The sequence below is a fragment of the Dreissena polymorpha genome, chromosome 9, assembly GCF_020536995.1.
Source record: "Dreissena polymorpha isolate Duluth1 chromosome 9, UMN_Dpol_1.0, whole genome shotgun sequence".
Lineage (NCBI taxonomy): Eukaryota > Metazoa > Mollusca > Bivalvia > Myida > Dreissenidae > Dreissena > Dreissena polymorpha.
Genome location: NC_068363.1, coordinates 2,658,041 through 2,673,827, shown reverse-complemented (window position 1 = coordinate 2,673,827; position 15,787 = coordinate 2,658,041). Strand labels below are relative to the sequence as shown.

The 15,787-nt window shown below is 33.8% G+C and overlaps 1 protein-coding gene across 3 annotated transcripts; it reads left to right on the top strand.

Moving 5' to 3' along the window:
- Positions 1-506: 506 nt before the first annotated feature.
- Positions 507-10,360, top strand: LOC127846612 (GTPase IMAP family member 9-like). 3 transcript variants are annotated; one of them, XM_052378040.1, is made up of 4 exons: positions 507-738; positions 3,214-3,247; positions 3,660-3,787; positions 6,761-10,360. In XM_052378040.1, the coding sequence occupies exons 1-4, from the start codon at positions 718-720 to the stop codon at positions 7,898-7,900; spliced, it is 1,323 nt and encodes a 440-aa protein (XP_052234000.1). In that variant the 5' UTR covers positions 507-717; the 3' UTR covers positions 7,901-10,360. The 3 variants fall into 3 exon arrangements, with proteins under 3 accessions (XP_052234000.1, XP_052233999.1, XP_052233998.1); XM_052378039.1 differs by lacking the exon at positions 507-738 and adding an exon at positions 1,002-1,398; XM_052378038.1 differs by lacking the exon at positions 507-738 and adding an exon at positions 1,604-1,690.
- Positions 10,361-15,787: the final 5,427 nt, after the last annotated feature.

Below are 15,787 nucleotides of genomic sequence, written 5' to 3'. Positions count from 1 at the left end.
GGGGAAAATACGTCTAGGAGAAAGGGCCTTCCCAAAGAAGGGAAAAAAACCTGCGTCAGCAGTTATCAGACCATAGTCTACGACCTCCTGTAGCAGTTGCTTCCATTCGCTGCACTAATCAAAATACATGTTACATCAAACATCGATAGATGAAGCATTCATGATCACAATGGGGGATTGATCGGGGATGTGTGTACAAGGCGATAAGAAAACATTGCCTATGACCTTATCTCGATTGGCGAGTGCTAATCGCCTTGTTTATCAGGGACAATAAAACATAGGTGCTCTTTTGTTTTGAGGGAAATATGTACTGTTGGCCCATGCACGAGAGAAGAAATTGCAGTGGGCCGATTATTAAAAAATCATAGTTCGACAGCCAGCTGGAGGGCCCGGGCCCCTGGGCCCATGGCCTGGGTACGGGCCTATTCCTGATTCACGTATGAGTTTGAGCGCTCATTAACCTGTTTAAACCCCAGTAGTTAACATTGACCGTTCCAAAGCGGTGATAGCGGCTTTATTGTACTCTTTTTGTATTTTGTTTCGTTTTGTGCCGTTCTGTTTTGGCAATTCATCACCTGCCATGAATAAAGGACCACGTTTGTATGTATAATACAGGGTATAACACCGGGTAACCGTCTGATAATAAAATCATATTTGAATATACAACGGCTTATATTAAACACATTTCTCAACTACTATCGCTGAATTACGTGTGTAATGGCTGCGGAGGGACAAGAGGTATTTAGGATTTTTAAATTTTGCATTTACATATGTGTATTCATTCAGATAAGGCAAACATGAATGACAACATTTCATCGTATACTGTATGCCTGTTTATTTTTTGAGCATGTGTTCATATCAAATGTAATATTGTGTTATTTTACATATATACATACATATTTTAACATATGTTTATACATCAACTAGTAAATTTTGCAACTCGGTATGCGAACATAATGTTCCTGTAACAGTTATATCAATTATATTACACATTATTACATGTATCATTGAACGATATATAAGTAGTTCGTCGCGTATTTATACCATTAAAAACTGACTGTGTACACTAAGCTATAAAATATAATATTTAAACGTTTACGTTTGTTTCGTCACATCAACGCCTATGAATGGAGACAAAATGTAAGATTGTTCTATATTTCCACGTACTACATCTAATAGTAATGGTTAAAACATGTGAAATATATGTTTGTGAATGCGTACCAGTATGCAATAATATAAATCGGGAATATTTCATCTGTACTTCGGAAAATATGTTCATGTAGGATATTACTTTGGCGTTTATTGTTAGTATACCTATAATTCTTATAAATCAAGGATGTGCTTGAAAAATATGCGAAAATGGGTTATTCGCTTCCAGTAATATCTCACAAGAATATGGTAGGTTTATCTGTCCATTTTCCTTTGTCGTGATTATTTTGTTTAACTTTTCAGACGGTATTGCCAACTTTACAACGGATTTTCAATACAAAAATTATTTCATATAAATGTGTAAGATATCATCCTTAATAAATAAGAGTCAATATTGCAAGAATAATCAATTGTTGCGAAATGTTCACAACTTTACCATGTATAATAGCAAAACACAATGTTTCGCTGGCAGAAAGTGTCGGTCGGGTCAGTGGAAACAGACATCACGTATGGACTTGTCATTCAACAGCAAAAGCCAATGGTAACATAATATGCAGCTGATTAACAGCAAACTATTGAACAAACAACCGAAAGGTGTAGCAACGAATGTTTATCTACTGATAAATTGCGAGTGATACAAACATCAATTATCAAACGGTTTTAGACATGTTTTCCGTTACTTTAAGGGACTTGTTCAAAGTTTGGTAAAAATATTTTTTTTTTTAAATCGTATATTTTAAAAAAATCTATACAGCATATTCAAACTAACAAAATAACACGTCTTATTCAGAAAAAAATGTTAAAAATGTATTGGTTTATTGAGTATCATTATCGACAAAATAGTTTAAGTGTTTGCAACGATTTTCATCAATTAAGCAAACATGTGGATCAACGACATTTGTTTTACACTTAATGAGAAAAAACTTTGTGTGAAAAAATAACGCTTGAGCTTTTAGTTCTAGAGGTCCCGGGTTCGAGCTCGAGAACAGGCACATTTTTTGTGTTATGCGTGTCCTTATAAGTATTAAAAACTATTTTAAATATTGCAGTTTTATTAATACACTATTATGTCTCAAAATTGCTTTCCTTGAACAAGTCCCTTTAATATAAGATAGATATTATGCGACTATGCTATATTTTACACGACCATGGACATAACTTGAAAGATAACACGTTGCGATATAACTGTGATTTACATGTTCAATAAATACCAACGGCTTTTAATCTTGAAATTAGTACGTCGTCTTATTTATGCGTAAATAGCAAACACTTATACAATGCTATCAGTGAAATGTACAACAATGTGCTACATTCCGTTCATAATTCTCATTAACTTAGGTAGAATTGCCTTGAGTAAAATAAACAATAATCAACACGGCATATATGCTTATATAATAACACGAAATAACAATGCAACCAAAATGATACTGTTTAAATCACCTAAATTGTCCAGTTGAAATGTTAAACAGTACTGATTTATATGTGTTATACAAACGCCTATAACACATCGAATGCGTGATAGTTTGCAATGGTAAATTGTGTGCATATACAATGTACTTGTAATTTATAGTCTTCTTGCATATTGAACGATCGAGTTCTACACGCAATTATATAACAGTAACTGTATACCCACAAATAAAGAAAAAAATGTGTAAATGGTACTGATAAATAAGATAACCAAGAATATCCGAATTGTCCAACTGACCCGTGATATAGAGAAAAACAGGTTACTGTCCCATCGTTTTGTAATATATCAGGCGAGGCTTAGAATAATATAACGGCGAGGCTTGCCTGATTCTTGTTAAGTGAAATTGTTGACTTTATTGCAAATCCCACGTAACTCAAAACATTGACTGATATAAGAACTTCCTGTTGACCATCATATAAAAAAATATATCAGGAAACGTTATATCAGGCAGATATCAATGCGGTGGTATGATAAATAACTAAAGTGCTATTGATCGTCGATAATGTCACACACATACACACACAAACGAAAAAACGTATTTTTGTATTTTAGTATGAATAATTTATAAGTACATGACAAACACATCTTTGTTTTAGGCGGGCGATGAATGGGCTGCACGTCAAACAAACGGTAAGAACAACTTGATCTTGGAATAGACTGTTTTAACCTTACATGACATGCCCATTTTAAAAGAAACGTTTGATGTTTCATATTTCGCATTTTATTATTAAAATCACTAACATAAACGCTGTTCGTAAGTCCATTTTTATGAAGGTTGTATGATTTTGACGATTCCAAATACTGTTTAATAAAGCCATGTCAGGAAATTCATCCTCCAAAATAGATAAAACTGAATAAAATCACGTAAGCCAGCCATGAAAAAGTAGCTTACCGAGAAGCTTTTACTTAGCCCTAGGTTGAGTTTAGAAGTTATCGGATTTAGCTGGAAATATTAAGCAAAAATAAAATCATTAGTTAATATGAAAGTCAAGATACGAGTACTTGATTAGTATGGTTGATGCGGAATTATTTTATAACGCAGATATTACCATACTCTTGGTGGGACAGACCGGACATGGAAAAAGCGCTACCGGAAACAGCCTTCTTGGAAGGAAGGCTTTCGTATCCATGTTATCGCCAGGATCTGTCACAAGTTCGATCGAACGAGCGGTAAAATATAAAACATATATTTGGTTTGTTCAAAACAAATTACAATATGGTTATAACGATCAGGTTACTATAAACATAATGCGCTATCCATAATATAACTGATTTCAAATAAGTGATATTACATGCACTCTGACATGATTAGGTGTTAAATATAGCGATGAGATCAGTAATAATGAGAGTATTTCACACAAGTGACAAAGAATTATCCCGGACTACGCATGTCGGTCTTTTTATCAATTTCTAAGTTACACATGAGCTTTAAAAAGAAACTTCTTCCTCTTTGATAATATATGTTCTTTCAGTCAGTGGATGTAATGACCACATTTACCAATTTGATGTTGTTGAATATCGATAAAAGTTATGTAAATTTTGTGATCTTAAAAGTGAAAAAAATGTAATTTAAAAGACGAATCAACCAACAAACTAGATTTTAAACTTTTCACTTATAAATTTAGTTGATTTGTGTGAAGTTAGAAAGCAAATGCGTGCTTAAAGGTTACCTGAAAACAAAGTCTAAGTAAAATACCCCATCCGAACTTAAGTAATCAAGCTGAAATACTTTTGAATTTTTTGAAACAGTAACCTTGGCCATAATGGGTAAGTTTGTAACCATCAGACACACACACTTTCAGCGCAAGTTTTCCATCCTTACCATATATATCAACTTGACTTTCATTTATTCAACTTGGCCAAATTGCAACATCACGCTAGGTCTGCACGTCAGCTACAGATAGGAGTTGTTGCATGAAATTTTTTACAAAAAAATACAATAAAGGGACTCAATTCTGCTAAATAGCATTATTGCTTTTTTATTTCAAGTTTCATTGAATATATATAACAGTTGCATAGCTATGAACTTGTTGCATGCAAACTTCGACCTGATATTTTACTTGCACCAAAACCTAAGACGGTCCTTTATAAGTATAATCATGACAAAAAATATGGTTACAGTTATAGGTGTGGTCAGCAAATGTTTATAAACAACAAATACATGAGTAAAGATTCAATGAAATAAATATTGTAGAAAACGTTGCATAGAAAAATGCACGTTAAACGTATCATCAACATCATCATTCCATTTACCGGTCTTGCTGTTGGGAGGGAGATGAGGGACGACGACACACAGATCCTCCGCTAGTCAGATGTGGTGAGGGCTGCTGTGAGTAGCTAATCCAAGTGGGGGGAACGACCACTCTTTCATATTATCCAAGCATTATTCTGACGGCCCTGACGGCGACCTCCCTCCCTAGCACGTCCTCTGAAGCACGCTCTTGCACAGTTAGTAATGCCTGGTGACGTGCCCAATATTGACAGTCGAAGATATGTTCCACTGTGCTCAGCCAAGCTCTGAATCCAGTCTGCTCCGCCACCAACAGTTTCTTTGTCTTACTTTTCAATCGGCTGATGATGATGCGGGGCATGAATTTGCTTGGATGGCTGATGAAGCTGCTTTTGCGGTAGCTCTGGAACAGCTTGAGGTTCAGGGATTACTAGAGACTATGTCCGCTCCTTGAGCCACTTCTTCTCACAGATCTTCTGATAAATTACCGTATTTGCTTTGGGCGTTTCCTCTCCACCTTGCGTAATAAGCCAAGAAGGGATAGTTTCCGATCCCTTATATTTTCCTGGCTTAAGACTGCCTCCTCGGCCCCTTGACTTTAGTAAGGACAGAATTTCACCATCCGCTTCTAATCTGGGATCTTTCTGAAGAAGACTGGGATCTGGTCGAAGCGGGAATTATTCGGTCCACCTGTTCAGGATTGCGGATTTTTCGGTCTATAGGTTCCAACAATTGCTATAACATTGGCCTTGGACTGACTGATCTTCATGGTTGTTTCACGTTTGATAAAAGGTCTTCTTGCTTATATCTTTTGTCATCTCTTTGTCAATGTTGATACACCCAACCCAACGTAATTTGCCTCTCTAATCTACTTCCTCACCTCCTTGTTTGTTTTCTGTAACTATGCCCTAAAGTCCTGGTTGGTGAACTTCTCATGCCGCATCTCTTGTCATTGGTCGCAAAACACTATGATCTCGGTCGTCACCCAATTCGTGGTTTCACTCCTGCCTCACCCTATGACTTCTTTGGCAAATGACAGCAGAATTATTTGATGCAGTTGATGGTGAAGATGTCAACGTCTAAGCTGTTCAGGACTGCAAACTAGCCACCTATATGTGCTTGAAATAAGTGCCTTTATATATGTTTCTGGATCTTTCTTAACCTTAACAAAAAGTACAAAACGGTGAACTATTCTTCTGCTAAATTGTAGGTCGGAACTATGCAACTTGGTTAGTGACCTTACACAATGACTTTGTAAACATGTGTGGAGTTTTAATTGAATAGCTGCTGAAGAAAATGACATTTGGTGATCTTGTACGTTAACCTTACCAAATTGCTAAGTGCAAACGATCGCATAGTGATACTCAATTGCAGGTTAATGTTTATGCCATTTGAGCCCGGGAACACCGACTAATAAACGGACATAATTGTTATGTGTGAAAACGGGCCGTGTTCATAGACTTTACGCAAAGCGTTACCTCACATCATAGGGAATAATTTCTGCCATTTAGAATGTTGTACGTTGAAAAATGTAGGTAAACGCGGTCGAACATGTGTGTGTATTTGTTTGGGAAATCTAACAAACAGATAGATGGACAGACAGACAGACGGACGGACGTTCAACATCAATTTCAGTATACCCTACGATAATTCTGGGAGGGTAAAACAAGTGTTTTTAATACAATTACCTGCAGAACGAGACAAATATAATCCATAGTTAGGTATGGGAATTAAAAAAGAAATTTATGATTTATAAATAAGAATAAATAAAAAAAAACGTAGTATTTGCATTGGATTTGTCAGTGCTGATCATTAAAGGTTCAAAGCGAAAGACGAAAAGCATACTTATATATTTCTACCGTTGTTAATTCTAATTTAAAAAGTATCGTTTAAGTGGTTGATATGTATTGTAGGTCACTGTCCGGAATGGGCGTCGGATCGAAATTGTAGATAGTCCTGGATTTGCTGATACATCCAAAGGAAAAGCGTTTGTAAGGAACAGTCTAACACAAGCTGTCTACCAGACGCTTCCTGGATTTAACGCAATTGTTTTCGTCTTGTATCCAGATAGGTTCACAGATGAACTGGTAAAGACAGTAAATCTTTTCTTTGAGTTTTTCGGAACAGGTGTTAGCAAATTTGCTTTCATAATGTTCACGCACATAAAATCAGTAGAAAAAATGAATGAATATATAGGCAATGCTAGGGCAAACCCAACGGGTAACGTACAGGTTCTTTTAGAATTAATAGAAAGATGTGAGAGTAGGGTTGTGTGCGTCGATAATGACATGGAGCACGAAAAGATTCAATTCATGGTCGATGATATTATTCGTTCAATCGATGCAAACACCGTTCGCTTAGGACAAGAATATTTCACGAACGCCATGTTTGAAGACGCCATCAAATATGCAGACGATGTTCTTAAAAATGTGAAGATCAGCCAGATTAAAATGCAGCTAAGGGAATCGATTGAAAGACCAAAAACAGTGGAAGAAAATATTAAGTTAGCTGCGTCAGCTGATACAGCTGAGAATGTGAACGAGGCAAGTATAGATGAAAGCAAACAGCAAGTACGTCAACTTTGCCAAAGATTTGAATCAAACGCATCAGACCTTAGACAGTTAAGTCGAGAACGCATCAACACTATGCCTTGCAAAAGTACCAGAGATTTGAGACAAGTCGACGATAAAACACAGCCAATTATTTACCGTAGAAAGTCAGTTGCTACATCGTCAGAAGATGATACCTCGCTTCTTCGAAAAGGGTCTGAATTTGACAGTAGATTTACACATAAACGAAGATTTGCAGGAGTTTTTGATCACATTCTGGATACGAACCTACACGGTTCCTTGAACCCTGACAGTGAATGCGAAGAAGTCGTATATGCAAGTGACGTTGAACCGAATGATCATGGACTACTTGAAGTTCCTGGCCGGAAATACGACATATTTAAGGATGAACTCAAGAGAGATAATAGGTCATTTGACCGAGCATTTACAGCCCTTGCAAACTGGTTTGATAGGCGAATTAAAAAAATATCAAACTTATTTTAACATTCCCTCGATTATTGAAGCTTTTTTTCTTTTAACGATGGATATAATGTGCTTTTATTCACAAACCAAACAATCAGAACTAGCATTTAAAGAGTGTTTTTTAATTTCACACGTTTCATACAAAATGAACAAATTTTCTAAACATCCCCTCGTTGAAATTTAAAATATTACAAAAATATGAGAGGCAAAAATACAATCCAGAAAACATAAGCTACAATTTAGAATGGTCTTAAATACTGTATAGAACAATGTGTCTATCAAGCGGAACGAGTAATGGTATCATGGTAAATATGAAGCTTGAGATAACAAAATAAAATAATTTATCGAAACTTTTATCTCCTTTCGCAACAGTCGAAGCTCTGCGTCTTGCTCTCATTTAAGTTATATATCTTCGGATGAACGAAGTATAATTTAACCAATAACTGCAGAACAGTTTGGCAAAATTTAAGTTAATACAATAAGGTTCTGACGTTAGTTGACGGAAGCATGCCAAAAGTCGGTTTGCTGGGCCGAGTGTGAGGTTAAGCGCTCTAAAACCAGTTTTTAACGCCCAGTGCTTTGCATTGACCGTTCTAAGGCGGTGACCCCAACTTTATTCTACTATGTGTGTATGGTGTTTCGTATTGTTCCGTACTGTTTTGGTTTCACTTCTTTTTTTTCCTATATCAAAAAACGTCAGTGATTGGTGTTATGTCACAAACTGCTTTAGATTTTGCACATTATATGAAGCGAAGGTTATATCCTGCAGTGTTATCTTCATAGAAACATTCATCAATACGATAAATATACCGTGATCTCATTACTGTACATTTAAATCACAAGCAAACTAATAAAAACGTATCTCGTCAATGCATTTACATAAGTGTGCGTTTCTGATTTCCTGATATCCGTCTTATATCATTTGTTAAGCCTGATTGACTTGTTTGAGGTATATATATAATAGTCCTGGAAATATTTGGAATTTACTACCAAACATGTGTACTCAAAATTGTGTTTAATATATTTATTAATTAATTACCTAGTTTATTAATTTGTATTTTTGGTATATTCGCCAAGGTTAAATAAAAAATAATAATCTATGTTAATTGTTTATTTAAATTGAACATAACTGTTGACATCCTTTTAACGCAAAATATTTCACATGTATGAAAATGAAAAAAAAATTATGTTTTGAAGGAACATCAACGTTTACGGCTGCTAAATGCTATACTTATTCTTTAAATGTTATACTAAGTCCTTTTTAAACCTTAAGTAATTTAAGATTTTCAAGAGAGATTATGTATAACAATAAGGGCAGTGTATTTGATCATCGCAATTCAGCCTGTTTCATTTAAAAAGCATACATTTTAATGTATGCTATCGGGAAACGAAATATGTATGATTTCCCTGGTTTTGCATGAAAATTAAATCAATAGAGAAGTACAGTGAAAAAACTATTAGTGTAAGTCTTCGCATTAATAATTTTATTGTGAACCATTTAATGTCTCAATTAAAAACTATACATATCAATTGTTTACGCATTGTGTAAATTTAAACCTTTGAAATACTTTGATATTTTTAAAGCTACTAATTGTATCTAGTTCAATCGTAATCATGGTTATTTGTTATTCCCATAAAGGTTGATGTTTTAAACTTCGAACGTTTGACTGTTTCCTTAACCGAATATTACATTGCTTCAATTTTGTAATAATAGTTGTTTATCAACCCAAAAATGTTCATTAAAAGTTGTTAATAGAGTTTCGTTAATTTTATTTTTCTAAAATCGGCTCTTAAATGTTAATATTTTAATCATAGTTAGAATGATTCGTTCAGTTTGATGTTGCAAATTAAACAGTAATTGTGGTTTTATCAAACATTTGTGAAGTTATCCCATTGTGTTTTTTTTGTACGTGCGTGTTAACTATATTATTGTAAGTTACATAATTATTTTAGATTCCCATGTTATGCAAAAAATAAATTCAACTGGAATTTAGTACGTTATTTGTTCATTATTATGTTTATATATCATATTTTTAACATGCAGTCTTTGTTGATCGATTATTGTGTAAACTATTTTGAAACGATTTTTAATGAACATAAACAAACAATTTCTGTCACAATCTTTGGGAAACACTTTTTTCGGAAATAAATTAACTTGATAAACGAAAAAATTGTAACTTGTGTGAGAACATGTATCAATTTAAGGCAACATATTAAAGGGTATATAATACCGAAATGATAAGACATGATTCAAAACGTGTCATCGAGCATAATAGAAATGGTTGTTAACATTTGGGAGCTTAAGAGCCCATCTGGAAATGCAAACAAATACAGATATGTCAAAACCTTACCGGAAATTTGTGTATCCACATTTTAATACAAAACCACACGCTTGCTTGAAAAGTGAAGCTTACAAATGACGTATTACAAATGAACCATGTAGAAAAAAAACACATGTATAAAGACAGCTTAACACATAAATCGATTAGGCACAATAAAAAATAGCAATGTGTTGTATTGCTGTTATAATTATTGTGTGAACATGTTAAACGTACACCTCGATTATTTCGATGCAGATAAATATTTATGGCACTTAACCGTATTAAAATATTTTTTTTTTAAACATCATCATCAACCTTCCGTACATTTTAAAACCGGCACAGAATGTGTGAAGCTATATTAAAAGTGTTATGTTTCTAAAATGGTGTTTGCTGGATAAAAAAGTGTACACCACGCTGGTTTAAATCAGAAGAAGGCAACGTGATAAATACGAAACGTTTCGAATCACAGACAACGGATTAATATAGTGACAAGTCAAAATGTGTATTAAATTTATATTTAGAACAAAACAAGCGATCAATATTTTGCGAAAGCAGAAAACAACAGATGCAGCGGTGACGCATTGAATTTGCATCTTTGCTTGGTTGTAAAATTCAGTCGTTTTAGTTTGCTGATTAGAATGTTCAAATCCATTTTAGCACCTGTGTCTAAACTGTTCTGGAAAGCAATATTTATAATAGGATACATGATCGAAAGACACATTGAACATATTTATACGCTTTTAAACATACTTTTACGTCACAATTAGCATTGCCTCATTTAGCATCGTTGTAAGTGCAGTTTAAAAAATTTATACCAACTTTTACTCAGTAATCCTCAATGCAATTTTGTTTCATTACGGGTGAAACGGCAGCTAGAAAAACACTTTTTTTCTTATGAGTGAACCACCGGTATTACATATTGTTTCTCTTAATGCCCAAGGCTTAAGAGACCGCTCAAAACGTGCTAGAGTAAACCAATACCTACTTTGTCAAAACACGGACATTGCATTTTTACAAGAGACACATTTTTCATCTGATCTACACTATTCTTTAATTGATGATTTTTTCAGACTGGGACATGTATCACTCATACGGTGAACGAAACAGTAAAGGAGTCTCAATTTTAATTAAAAAACAATCACAATTCGAAATCCTTGACATTAATAGTGATACGAATGGCAGATATGTTTTAATGAGCATCGATATTAAAACTAATATATAAACATTATTAAACATATACGCACCTAACGAAATGAAATCGCGAAATGTCTTTTTTTGATACATTATCTGAATTATTAATACAAAAAGCACAAGGAGTAAAGGTGATAGGTGGAGACTTTAACGAAATAAATGACCAAATAGACAGGAAATATATATCAAAAAGTAAAATAACACTTAACACGCATTTAAAAAATCTAATTAAAAATAATCAATTAACAGACATATGGCGAGTTATAAATCCTTCAAAGCTGCATTTCACATGGAGAAGAAAAAACAAAACCGAAATGAGTCGTATCGACTTTTGGCTTATAGATTCGAATATTGTCCCTTTAGTATACTCCACCGATATTAGACCAGCAATAATCCAGACAACGGATCACATGGCTATTTCTATTAAACTTAAATTGCCGGGCAGTAGAGGGCCTGGATTCTGGAAACTAAACAATTCATTACTATCAGATACTGGCTACATTGTATTGATAAACAAAATAATTGACGATTGCGCGAATTTAAACATACTTAATAGTTCCATTAGTTGGAAAATTTGCAAACATAAAGTCAAACTAGCTTCAATTCATTATTCTAAATCAAAAGCGCGCGAACGCCATGAAAAATTAGTGTTCCTCGAGGAACAACTCAAAATCCTTCTAATTCAAAACTCGAATTCCCAACATGATAATTCGACAATAGTTGAACTTGAAAACGAAATTAAACAAATATACGACCTGAAAGCGACTGGAATACAGTATACCATCTAGACTGCAATTTATAGAAGAAGGCGAGCGTAATACAAAATATTTTCTAGGTATAGAAAAATCGTGTCAAAACAAAAAACTTATTACATCCCTGCGAACTGAAAGCAAAACAATATATAACTTGAATGACATTTTAAAATACGAAGTTGAATTCTATGAAACATTTTATAAATCCTGCGCTGCCGATAGTCAGGAAATAGAATCGTATTTAAACAACTCGTCCTTCGCAAACGCTTTATCGGACAATGACGCTAACCTATGCGAAGGAAATATATCTTTAAATGAACTAACCGATGCACTTAACTCAATGAAGCTAAATAAAAGTCCAGGCTTAGACGGACTAACTGTTGAATTTTACAAAACATTTTGGGAAAAAATATCTCCACTTCTTTTTAACTGCATATTTGAAAGCACTGCGCGCGGCGAATTATCAAGATCACAAAAACAATGCATTTTCTCACTACTTTACAAAAAAAGTGATCCAGAAAACTTTGAAAACTGGCGCCCTATATCGTTACTGAACACCGATTATAAACTAATAGCAAAAGTACTAGCACAACGTCTACACAAAGTATTACCAAAAATTATCAGTTTGGATCAACAAGGTTTTATTAAAAATAGATTTATTGGATGCAACATACGTCAGATCCAAGATATAATCGACTATGCCGATACTTTTGACATAGATGGCGCAATCCTATTTTTAGACTTCAAAAAAGCCTTTGACACCGTAGAATGGAATCTTATGGTAGAGACATTAAGAAAATTTGGTTTCAAACACGATTTCATCCATTGGGTCAAAATCTTATACACTAATATTTCCTCCTCAATTACAAACAACGGCTGGATTTCAGATTTCTTTAAAGTATCTAGGGGAATCAGACAAGGTTGTCCACTTTCATCCCTATTATTCATCATTGTAGCTGAGGTTCTTGCACATAACATAAGATCAAGTGACGATGTCAAAGGCATGCACATTACACAGGAACATAAACAAATAAAATTAACACAACTAGCCGACGACACAACTATATTTCTTAAAAATGTTCATGAAATTCCAAAAGTACTTAAAATAGTCAACACATTTGGAAATATGTCAGGTTTAAAACTTAACAAAAATAAAACAGAGGGCATATTAATCGGTAAATCTAAATGCAACTCAATCACTTACATACATGATGTAACATTCAAACCGACTGTTAAGGCTCTCGGAACTGTTTTTGGAACAAACCGTGACTAAAGCGAACTCCTCAACTGGGAAAATAAAATATCTGGTTGTCAAACCTTAATAAATGAATTTAATAAACAAAACTTAACTATCTTCGGAAAAGTAACGGTTATCAAATCTTTATTGATAACAAAGTAAGCATATTTAGTACAAAACATATGCATCTCTAAAAAAAGGCTAAACGAAATCAACTCAATGCTGTTTAGGTTTTTATGGAATAACAAACCTGAAAAGATAAAGCGATCAATATTGATTGGCAACAAGCAAGAAGGCGGTATGGAAATGCCTGATTTTGAAACTTACTACAAAAATTAAGTGGATTAAACTTTTATGTCATAACGATGAGGCCAATTGGAAAGTTATTCCAAAATTATTTGTAAACCAATTCGGAAATGACCTTTTAATCTTTAAAATGAATTTAGATTCGTTTAAATCATTACCGAGTGTCCATAAAACAATTCCACCTTTTTACACAGATCTTATTAAGAACTACATTGAACTAAACAATATTAAACCCAAATCGAAACCCAAAACCTTTCATGATATAAGATCTGAAATGCTGTGGGTTAACAAATTCATTAAATACAAAGGAAAATGTTTACTATTCGTTAACTGGATCGAATCCGGGATATTATACATAAACGACATTATAACAAACAATGGAAATATCTCAGAAACTGTAATCTTACAAAAACTAAAATCAAAACGAAACTGGTTAGCAGAAACGAACATCATTAAATTAGCTATACCTACACCATGGAAGGAAATACTCAAATCAGATGAATCGATTAACTCAAACGTAAACATTAAAACAACATACCCTTACGGCAAAAACCTTGACTTGAAGACTCTTAGCAACAAAGACATAAGGTCTGTACTTATAACAAAACACTTCACCTCCCCTTACCTGCACAAGTTTTGGGAAACAAGGTTAAACCAAAAAAAACTGGCACTCACTATATTTTACTATACACGAATTAATTGTGAATACGAAAGTTCGACAACTGAAATACAAAACTTTAAACCGAATAATCCCAACGAATGAAAATCTTTTTAAATGGCACATATATAACTCTCCATGCTGCTTATTTTGCCAGGAAGTAGAAACATTCGAATACTTTTTCTTAGAATGCCCGTTTACCACCCAATTCTGGACGTATATTAATCACATATTTAAGGGTATAGGACTAAACAAACCTATGAATACTATACACAACATAACTATAGGTTACAAAACACAATACGCAGCATATAATGATATAAATATAATTTTTAGTGAAATATGTTTCACAATCTACAAAGCGTATATGAAAAGCGAAAGACGAACACGTCAAGTTAATATGTCCAGCATCCTCCTAAACGGTCTACTAGTATTGGAAATACATGACAAAAAAGTGATACCAAGCACCAGTTATTATCTAAGTACATAGCCCTTCTAAAAGAACTGTGAATAATTAACGCATAATGCCTCATTAACCTATAGTGCTTATATATATATATATATATATATATATATATATATATATATATATATATATATATATATATATATATATATATATATATATATATGTTAAATCCCAAAACAGGAACTCCGCCCTAACCAAAGACACTATTCTTTTTCGCTTTTGCTTTGAATGCTGCCGTATTTCGGTTATAGGATGTTTTGTCTAAATCTTTTAAATTGTAACATTGTATACATCGCTGTTCCCTATGCTACCACATAGGGCTTTTGCAATGATGTAATGGTTTGATGTAACTTTACATTTTGACATATTTCTTACTTCTATATGCATCATTATTGCTTTACCACAGTGTTTTTTTTTCTTGTACTTTTCACATACTTTCTGTTGCTTGCTTGTGTTTTTTGTTGCATTATTCCAAGACAATATGCGTTATAATGTGAAGCCACTTTAATACGATTATTTATATTGCTTTGCTTTGTCAACGTGATCTTTAACCTTAAAAACATAATCACTCTTCTCTGTTAATGTACTAATTTTAATAAGCATAATGTAAACCAACTGAAATTGATCTTGCAAAGAAAGTTATGTTTGTGTATGTAATGTGTATGAATATGTTCTTGTTTATTGTAAACCTTGTAAATAAAAGTGTAAAAAAAAAAGTGCAGTTAAAACTGAGAACAGCGGTCAGTAAAGGGAAATGACCAAAGTGGCCATTGTCCACAAGTGAGTCAGCTGTTCTCAGATCACCAAGGTAACAATATATACGTAAACCAAAGAAAGAAGTCCGTTAATGCATCCAACCACTTTGCATCTCCAGATTCTGCATTCGCAAGCAAAATAGCTCCGATCGGATGATTAATGCGCCACAAAAAACACTGTGACGAAGTACATCGGTTTTTTCCGTTGCAAAAAATGAC